This window comes from Elephantulus edwardii, unplaced genomic scaffold, assembly GCF_000299155.1.
Source record: "Elephantulus edwardii isolate Elephantulus edwardi_28Jun2011 unplaced genomic scaffold, EleEdw1.0 scaffold00124, whole genome shotgun sequence".
In the NCBI taxonomy this organism is placed as follows: Eukaryota; Metazoa; Chordata; class Mammalia; order Macroscelidea; family Macroscelididae; genus Elephantulus; species Elephantulus edwardii.
In genome coordinates, this window is record NW_006399874.1 from 6,605,458 (window position 1) to 6,616,295 (window position 10,838).

Here is a 10,838-nt window from a genome sequence, read left to right on the forward strand (position 1 = left end):
TGGGAGACACTGTAACATGAAAAGGGTTTTATTCCTCTTTACCCTGACACAGAGGAAAACGGCTTTTAAAAGATATTTATAAACAATATAAATTATGATAGGAAAGCACTGTAAAAATTAAGTGTGATATTTTTGGCACAAAGCACTTTTTAAATCCAAGCTCACTTTTCAAAATATATGTCTGGAATTTCTCACTGGAAAATAAAAATCTTTTCACTTACACACACTGTGTAAATGGTTTTACGAGTGAATTAATTAGAACCTAAGCTTCCTTAAATACTGCACACACCATCATTTTATTTCAGTACCACCAGGGACCTGCATGCACACCTACACACTCTATATTATACAGATATTGCACGAGTATCATTGCCAAGATACACACTAAGGCAGTCTGGCAAGGTTTAGGGTTTACTTTTCAATATTTTTAAATAAGTATTCAGAGCCAATACTATTTTCCAGAAAAGCTAGATGATCAAATTCAGAAAAAGAGTGCTTGTTATGTTCCTTGAGCTATAAAATTAAAATCTGTACCAATATATTTCATTTATGTTTTTCTCCAGTACTATAAAATTCAGCAAAACCTGTTTTTGACATCTCTTACAGCATTCTTCAAAAACAGGAGAAGCTTCGTCTAATGAGAAAAAATTAAAATGAGTCCACAGGGCAGTAATTTTTCCACCATAGGTCTCACTACATTCTGAAAAGCACTGCAAAAGCAAGATTTCATTAAGTCTGTCACCTTTTAGAGCCACTGGGTGTAAAGTCTGCTAAAACACTCGCATGGACCCTGACAGCTGGGTGTATTTCTTACTGGATTGCACAATATCACTCTGTGTTCCCTCCTCAGATGCTTTAAGGTATGCTACAGCTGCTGAAAGGATTTCTGCTTTTCTTGGTCCTCTGTCTGTTGGGTCTAAGGTTGATGACATCTCCACCATTAAGGGCACTGGAATTCTGACCCAAGTGACTCCTACCAGATGTATTGAAGACACCTGTATAAATTGAGGAAAACAAAGACTGACATTTATACATCTCAGGGTAATAAGGCACAGTCGATGCATCATGCTTTGTACTGAAGTCAACAATGAATGGAAAATGTTACTTTTTTAAGCTTTTACTCTAATTTACTTTTAAAAAATGTATTATAAGATACAGATCACAAATATATGTTCCCATTTCATCTACTTTTAACAGCTAATACACATCCCTTAAAATGCAAAAGGCACAAGAGGAGTAAAGTCTTCATCCCATTTAATACTTTAATCACCAGCTCCCCTTCTCAAAGAATGTTATTAGTTTTCCTGTGTATACTTCCAGGAATATTTTCTGGATATGCAGGTAAATACGTATATACATCCTTCTTCCCCACCCCTTTCTACCCAAATGGTGATATATTCTGTACACTGGTCTAGATATATTGTCACTTGTCCAAAATAAATTTTGGAAATTTTGAATCAGTAAATACAATAACTTTATGAACTTCATGTATTAGTTTCATATCATGGAATATCCTTGGGAAACCTCATTTATAGCCCACAACAGTTTATTTGTGATACTGTTATTATTAATAAAAACATTATCTATGTAAAAGTTAGTGGTAACAAAAAAGGTTTCCCAATTAAGCTACTCATTGCCTCGAGTCAGAACCAACTCAACTGGTCTCCACAAGGCTTATGCAAGTGAGAAGATGGCCTATCTTACAAAAACAAACAACACCTGTGATTTATAGATCATTAAAGTGATAAGTAAAAGAGATAAACTAAAGAAAAACTTGGAAGTTGGGATTTTGAAGCTCCGTCTCATATACTTTGCCACGTGGCCAGGAGAGACCAGCGCAAGAAAGGAAAACCCTGGATGAGATGGACTGATGCAGGAACTGAAGCAATGGGGGTTGGTGTGTCAGAATTAGAGAGACTGGCTCAGGACAGGGCAGGCTTCAGAGCTGCTGTACACAGGGTCACTATGAGTCATAGGCAACTTGACAGCACAGAACAACAACAAAAGCAAACTTTTAAGAATGGTTCTTACCATTTTGAACTGTATAGTCACAAAATGTCATCTTCAACTTAGAGTGACTTAGCACCCATGACATGAAACACTGAGCCTGATGCTATCAGGGATACCGTGATGAGGCAGTCTGCATGCTAAATGAGTGTTGGCCTTTGAAAACCTGTGAGGCAGTTCTACTTTCCTATAAAGCTGCAATGAGTGGGAACCTACTTGAGCGCAATGGATTTATACAGAAGACAAACTTTGATAAAAAGTCTTCTGTGCGTTGCTGTACAGAGGTAACTCGTGGTTGCTGCGATGCTGAACACTGTGACACTGATGTGCCAAACGTGGTAATGGTTACCCATGGAGGACAGTGTTTGCTGGAGCTTCCTGATTAAAACAAGCCTGGAAGCAGGAGTGGCATCCACTTCTGAAATGGCTTGCCTCCGAAACTCTATGTAGGAACAGTGCTCAGGCCTTTCATTCATAGGGTTGCTATGAGTCATTTACAACTCAACGGCACCAAACAACAACACAATCATTGGTATCTTTAGCCTATCAAATATTGAGAAAATTCAATAGTAAAAAATCTTTTCAAATTGCTATTCCTACTGAAGAATGCTAATATTTTGAATTTTATTAACCACTGATCCTAGTACTTTTTCCCCATTGCATTTTTTAAAGAAATGAGCATTATTCTAAGAGATGCAAATCAAAACAACTATGAGATATCATCTCACCCCAGTAAGAATAGCAAAATTCAACAAAGCAGCAAACAACAAATGCTGACGAGGTAGCAGAGAAACTGGAACCCTTATTCACAGTTTGTGGGAGTGTAAAATTGTTCAACCACTCTGGAAGGAAGTATGGCGCTTTCTCAAAAAGTTGCAAATAGAAATACCATTTGACTCAGTAATTCTGCTACTGGGAATATAATCTAAAGAAACTAGAACTGCCACCCAAGCAGATATATGCACACCCATGTTGACTGAGGCTTTGTTCACAATAGCAAAGACTGGGAAACAACCCAAGTGCCCATCAACAAATGAACGGATAGAGCAGCTATGGTATATTCACACAATGGGATACTATGCTGCAATGAAAAACAAGGAACTCATGAAATACTATACAAAATGGGTAACCCCGGAGGACATTATGCTGAGTGAAGGAGCTCAGACACAAAAGGAAAAACACTGCATAATACCACTGCTATAAAGTGGCAGTGACACTGGGTTTGGGGAGAAACTAACAGGGGATAAATAATGTATACTGTATTGAAACAGATAAGGAAGAGAACTGTTTAAAAGGACTATATGATAAAAGGAATATACTAGGTATTATTTTCATGACAAGAGTCCAGAATGAGAGCTGCATAGTGGAGTAGACTAGGTGGGGTGGGGGATTGCATAACAATGAAAGAATTTTTTTACTTTTCAAAGAGAAAGTGAACTGGGGGCAGGGGTGGGCAGTGAGGAAAATGTGTAAAAACGAATGAATCAAAGTCCAAAGTCTCTAAAAACTTTCAGTAAAATTTTAATTAAAAAAATTTGAAAGAAATAAGCATTTTAAAAAAAGGAAATATAATTTCTTTGGGGTATATTCCCAGTAGTAGAATTGTTGGGTCAAATTGTATTTCTATTTGCAACTTTTAAAAAAAAATTTTTTTAATTAATTTTAATGAAAGTTTACAGAGACTTAGGTTTTCCAGTCATTCATTGCTGCACTTTTCTCCCTACCCACTCCCTCACCCACAATTCACTCTTCCCCTTGAAAGAAAGAAAAATTTTTTCATTGTTATGCAATTCCTACCCCCCCCCCCAAGACTACTCCACTATGCAGCCTTCACTCTGGACTTCTGTAATAACAAGAATACCCATACATAACTACCATCCAAGAAGATATATGCACACCCATGTTTATCGTGGCTTTGTTCACAACAGCAAGGAGTTGGAAACAACCTAAGTGCCCATCAACAAATGAATGGATTGAGAAGCTGTGGTATAGTCACACAATGGAATACTATGTTGCACTGAAAAACAAGGAACTCATGAAATATTATACAAAATGGGTGACCCTGGAAGACATTATGCTGAGTGAAGTATCTCAGTCACAAAAGGACAAATACTGCATAGTGCCACTGTTGTATAACGGAACTGACATCGGGGTTGGGGGGAGACTGAGAAAAAGGGGATAAATGTATACTGCATTGAAACAGATGAGGGAGAAAACTGTTTAAAAGGGATATGGGTTTAGGTTTTATTGTCATAACAGGAGTTCAGAATGAAGGCTGCATAGTGGAGTGGACTCTGGGGGAGTCTGTGTAATAATGAAAGCATTTTTCTTTTACTTTTCAAGGAGAAGAGAGAACTGGGCAGGGGGAAGGGTTGGTGCAGGGATGGCAGGGAGAAAAGTGAAACAATGAATGAATGGAAATCCAAAGTCTCTGTAAACTTTCATTAAAATTAATAATAAAAAGGGGGGGAAGAAAATATAATAATGAAAGAAATTTATCAGTAAACATGAATATAATTTCTTGGGTCCTTACCAATTTTGTTACTACTTGAATGCCTTTGTTCTGGATCTTCAGTTATTTGTTGTTTGAGTTTTTGAAGGTATTTTTCAGCCAAATATTTAAAAACTAGAATAAAAAACCAAATACTCTTGTTAATACAATTAATGCATACAGTGTCTGTTATTTCACATCATTTTATCATGTTTCAAGGAGCCCTTTTGGTGCAATAGTTCACTAACTGAAAGTTGGCAGATCTGTGGGAGGCAGACCTGGCAGTCCGTGCCCAGGGAGATTCCAGCCTACTGGGTGGGGCGCGACTCTAGCATTCAGATTCAGATGGCACCTAATAACAACGCTGCAGCTTCTATACTTAATAAATTAAAATTCAGTAGGAACATACACATCTGGTTGAGAATTCAACTACTGAAAATGATTTGATGCCTAAAAAGTACAATGGTAACGTGAGGAAGTCTACATAAACATAAAAACATCAGCAAGTATATTTTTCTTGATAACAAAAATGGAAGAAAATTTGTTTTTACTGGTTCTTTATGTTCTTAATTCATATTCAGTGATGCTAAACAAAGTCTTGAAACAATGTCAATTTTCTTTTGGTAAAAATCCCCAACAAACAAAGAATTGAGTAGTAAAGATGTTTCAAGTTACTAAAAGAACTGATACGTACTATATGCCTCTAATCTTGCATTTTTTACCTGTGTTGTTGCTGTTAGGTGTCCCTGAGTCAAGTACGACTCACAGCAACCCAGTGAACAACCTATCTGAACCCTGTCCTCTCCTGTGTCATACTCATCATCTCTGACATACATGAACCCATGGCTACCGTGACCATGTCAATCCATCTCTTTTGGGGTCTTCCTCTCCTTCACCGACTTTCCACCTTTCCAATGAGTAAGCCTATCCTAGCAACATGTCCAAAGTACGAGAGACAAAGGTTAAAGAGCACTAGGTAATATTATTTAAAAAGCTACCTGATAACAGCATCTGCTACCTTGGTGTTCTAATACAATTAAAAATTTTGAAATGTTCAAAATTTTGAAAAAGTATGCATTAAAAAATATGACACATACATTGAAATATACATATCTAAGATTTTTAAAGAGAATAAAACAAAACTAAAATCCACTAGATGAAATTTTGTTGTAGAGAGAGAGTAACAGGAATATTGTTGTTAGGTGCCATGGAACTTTGCCCTGTCCTGTGTCAGTCTTAGCTCTCTCATACACCTGAGGTCACTGTTACAGTCACTGCGTCTGCCACTCTACCTTGCTGAGGGTCTTCCTTTCCAAGGATTTCTTTTTCCAAACACTGGCCCAGTTTAGTGGTCAGGAGCTGACACTGCCAACCCAAAGACACATGGTTTGATCAATCAGTGGTTCTGTGGGAGAAGTATGGGCATTCTACCTCTGTGCAATTTACTGCCACCTCTGTGCAATTTACTGCCACCTCTGTGTAATTTACTGCCACCTCTGTGTAATTTACTGCCACCTCTGTGTAATTTACTGCCTCTAAAAACCCGCTAGAGGGTCAGTCGTATACATGCCTTTAAATCACACTTAATGATAGGTGGGAAAGAACAAATTTTGTTCCTGTACAAGTAAAATTTCTAAACAATATAAAGGGGAAAAACCCATTCAATTAATAAAGGAAAAAAAAAACACCATCACAATAATTTGTCAAAAAAGAACTTTACCTTCATTAACATTTAGATCCTCTTTCACAGATGTTCTGTAGAATCTTAACTTTAACCTTTTTGCCAGGGCCTCAGCTTCCTCACTGTAGAGCAATTCAGAAGAGAAAATGCTTATAGAAGTAACTCTTACAGTTTGCTTTTAAAGATCACTTTGAATCAGAACTTGCAGAAATTTTTCTAACTTTTTTGATAAATAAGCTTAATAAAAATACAATTGTCTTGTTAAAGAAAATTATTGGAAGTTATGTCTTAGTGCTTCAGTAAGATCTGTTTCCATCTGACATGAATGATAAACTCTAATCATTATTTCTTTTATCAATAAATGGAATGATGTTGTTACTGACAAGGAGTTGCCTGGGACGCATATCACCCCTTGTACAAAAGCTCTGAAGCCTGCCCTGCCCTGAGCCGGTCTCACTAACTCCAACATACCTATCCCCATTGCCCTCCCCAGTTAATGTATCAGTCCATCTCATCGGGGTCTTACTCTCCTGTGCTGTCCCTCCACCCTTCTGAGCATGATGTCCTTCTCCAAGGACCATCTCCTCCTGACCACTGCCCAAAGTATGTCCAATGTATGCGAGACAGAGCTTCAAAATCCTAGACTCAAAGGAGAAATGTGGTTTTACCCTTTCCCAGATAGACCTATTTGTTAACAGAATACTTATTTATAAAAATCAATGGTCTCCAAGAGTAAATAAAACTAATCTATACATTTTTCTTCTGTTTTTAGTATCATTTGAATTTAATTATACTCTGAAATTGCACTGAAACATCTACTAATGATTTTCTATGAAAGTATTTTGTTGTCAAAAGCCAGAGCCAGTATATTATTGTGTCTATAAAAATGGACTTGAAATTCTAGTTTTATTAGGACTGTATTCATTCTCCCAAAAGTCTCCCAATCATCTCCCTCTCCTGGTCTTTATGACCTTGTATAGCCCTTCATGCTTTATCAAGTTCAAGGTGGACCTGAATGACCAATAACAAACTCATGTGAGACTTTCAGTCTAGGTCACACAAGACATCATGGCTTTCACCTGGTTCTCTCTTTGCATTACTTGCTCTTGGGGAAACCAGCTGTCATGGCGTGTGAACACTCAAGCAGCCCTCAAAAGATGCCTATGTGCATGACAAGAGTTCAGAATGAGTTGTGTCGTAAAATGGTGGTGGTGGGGCAGACTGCTTAACAATGAAAAGAACTTTTTCCCAAAGGAAAAAAATGAACTGAGGTGAAAATGAGAGGGTGAAAAAAGAAGGAAAATGTGCAACAATGAATGAATGGGAATAAAAAAAAAATAATTATAATACATTTTTTTTTAAAAAAAGATGCCTATGTAGTAAGGAACTAATAATAAGGCTTCCTTCCTGCCAACAGCACGTAACTGAGAGACTGAGATGCTAATTCTCCAGCAGTCGAGCCTTTATATGACTAGAGCCCCGGGAGACATCTTGACTGCAAGTTCACGAAAAATCTTGAGTGAGAAAAATCACCTAGCTAAGCCACTCTCAAATTCTTAACTCAAAAAACTAGAAAGTAATGACCCTAAGTTTTGGATTATAAAGCAACAGATAACTAATGAAAGGACATATAATAAAAATAATTAGTGTAAAAGCCATGTGCAGATCTTTTAAAGCGAACAAAAACATTTGTGATGCAGTGAGTAAATATTTATAAACAAAAATTATCCTGATGCTAACGTCTGTTCCTAGTCCCCAGGTGGTGCACGTGGTTAACATGCCAGGTGCCAGAGCTGGACACTGAGTCTACCAAGAGACAAGGAACAAAGGTCTGGTGAGCTACATCTAAGAGCCAGCCACTGAAAACCATACAGCAGTTGACACACACAGGATCACCCTGAGGCGGAACTAATTCAACGACAACTCATTTGTACACAAATCTGAGACTAAGAACTCAGACTATACAAAACAAGACGAATCTGTACTTTATGTATTTAAATGCGTTAACAGAAGGAAGCTAGTTACTATAGCTATCAAAACATCTAGGGATTTTTTTTTAACATTCTTACTGAAGGTTGAAATGAACAATGAACAATGAATTGGATTTATATTGTGAGGATTTAAGATTAGACTTCTAAAAGGACCTTCAACTTAATTTCTTTTCATTTTCTCTACTTATATATACATCAGGATGGATGGTGACAAGATTGAGATTGTTCACAGTTTTAGTTTGCTTGGCTCTACAGTCAACACTCTTGGCACCAGTAGCCAGGAAATTAAAAGACGTATTGCCATGGGAAAGTCTGCTGTTAGGGACCTCTCCAAAGTACTGAAGAGCAATGGTGTCTCTCTGGAGACTAAGGTGCATCTGATACAGGCCATGGTCTTTGCAATCACTTGTTATGCATCAGAGAGTTGGACAGTGACTAAGGAGGATAAAAGGAGAATTGATGCTTTTGAGCTCTGGTGCTGGAGAAGAGTACTGAGGGTACCATGGACTGCTAGGAAAACAAACAGATTCACCCTAGAAAGGGTTAAACTGGGCAGCTCCCTGGAGGCAAGGACTCTGAGGCTCCGTCTAACATACTTTGGACATGTTATAAGGAGGGGCTGGCCCTTGGAGAGGGACATCATACTTGGTAGGGTGGAGGGACAGCGCAGGAGGGGAAGGCCCTCTATGAGGTGGATTGATTTAGTGACTGGGGTAATCGGGATGGGTATATCGGAGACAGTGTGATTGGCACAGGACAGAGCAGAGTTTAGGGCTGTTGTATATTGGGTCGCTATGTGTTGCAAGCAACTTTACGGCACATAACAACAACATACTTCAGTGAACAATTCCTTAACTGCAAACACACAGAAGAGCCTATAGGAAATTTTTTTTGAGGGTAAAATAGTAATGATGGATTTATTAGACTGTTAACATCCCAAAGGGATGGATCTCCCTCTCTGAAAGGAGATACGGAGAAAGGCCCCTGCAGGAATTTTAAGTATAGGCAGTCTTTTCACAAAGTGTTTTAACTACACAATTATGTTTTTGCTTTTTGAATGACCATCCCCTCAAAACACAAAGCCATCTTACTTCTTTATACATGAATCATCCAGGAGATCAATCTTGTTTTGCACAAGCACAGTTGGTATATCTCCTACTTCAGCTACTACTTTCTCTCGCCAACTGGAAATTGCTTCAAAAGATTCTCTGTCTGTGGTAGAAAATACAAGCACACAAGCCTGGGCTCCTAGAGAATCACAAAAGAAAATGGCTATTTTCAGTACGGAAACAATCTTACAAGAGGTGTGGGTAACTTTTACATGTTCTCTTAAAGAGAGAATACTTAGGTACAGAGAGCAGATAAATGAGTTGACCTAGATAATACTGCTGTTATCTTTCACCACATAAACTCCATTTTCCAATTCAAATAATCTATTTCTTATGGCTCTCCAACTTGTACAAGTATAAAAACTATGCACGTTTTTAGAATACCATAAAAAAACCAATGCATTTAATGACATTATAAGGGCTAAAGCAAATGCTGATGTCAAGGTCTTCCTCTGAGTATTTGTCACTTGTGCCCTAATTTCTTTCAGCCCAAATTAAAGAAAAATGAGGGGGGAAAATAGTATTCTTAACTTTGTTTACTTCTAAATATATATTATTTTAATAACAGCATACGAATTGAATCCACTAGCTGCTCCAAAGTAGAAGGATGGGTGATTTTCTACTGTGTAATTAACTGCCTCTGAAAACCTGCAGGTGGGTCAGCTATGAGTCAATCCCAACTTGACAGCACACAACAAATACTTGAGTTTAAAAATAATTGAGTTTAAAAACCAATGCCAACCCCCCCACCAAACCCAATGCTGTATATACAAATAGATAAGAGTGTGTGTGTGTGTGTGTGTGTGTGTGTGTGCATCTGTGTGAAAAATAAAGGGGGGGAAAAAACACCCTTCCTTTTTTTAATCTGCTATCAGATCCAATGAAAAGATTTTCCCCCCAGAGAATTTCTAATTTATTTTATGGGCAATGTAAGGGAACCAATGGGAAGATTAAAGCAATGTTGTGCATTACTTTGTTACTGAATGAATGGTTTAGGTCTGTACTTGTCATTCATTAGCTGTGAAACTTTGGTTCATCTTCTACGAATATAATGGATTTAAGTGATACCTACACAAGACTCTAAACCTGTTGCTGGGAAATCCATTCAGACTCATAGGAACCTATAGGAGATTATGGAGCCCCTGAGGCCTTCCATTATTGCAGTCTTTACAAGAATACCCTGCCACATCCTTCACCTATGGAGCAGCCAATGAGTTCAAACTGGAGCAACTAGTGAGTTCAAACTATGACCCTTTGGCTAGAAACTGAGCTGTTTAACCACCAAGTCACTCCCACCAAAAACCACTACCTTTAAATAATTTACTACCTATACCAACCTCGTGCTAATGCTAAACCTATACTTGGACCAAGAGGCAGTCATCAGGACAGAGCAAGGAAACACTGCATGGTTCAAAATTGGAAAGGGAGTAAGCCAGGGATGTGTCCTGTCTCCATACCTTTTCAACCTGTATGCAGAACAGATTATCTGGGAGGCTGGGCTCTATGAGGAGGAATGTGGGGTCAGGATTGGTGAAGATCTATCAACAATCTGCGTTATG

The 10,838-nt window shown here is 38.0% G+C and overlaps 1 protein-coding gene across 1 annotated transcript in view; it reads right to left on the reverse strand.

Annotated features, from left to right (window-relative positions):
* Window positions 1–855: 855 nt before the first annotated feature.
* RAB23 (RAB23, member RAS oncogene family) overlaps window positions 856–10,838 on the reverse strand; it is a 23,671-nt gene continuing 13,688 nt past the window's right edge. Inside the window, exons 3-6 of the mRNA XM_006893147.1 lie at window positions 9,262–9,418; window positions 6,219–6,301; window positions 4,541–4,633; window positions 856–995 (exon numbers count right to left, since the gene is read on the reverse strand). Of these exons, the coding sequence (XP_006893209.1) occupies window positions 856–995; window positions 4,541–4,633; window positions 6,219–6,301; window positions 9,262–9,418 (473 nt within the window). The remainder of the gene's footprint in view (window positions 996–4,540; window positions 4,634–6,218; window positions 6,302–9,261; window positions 9,419–10,838) is intronic.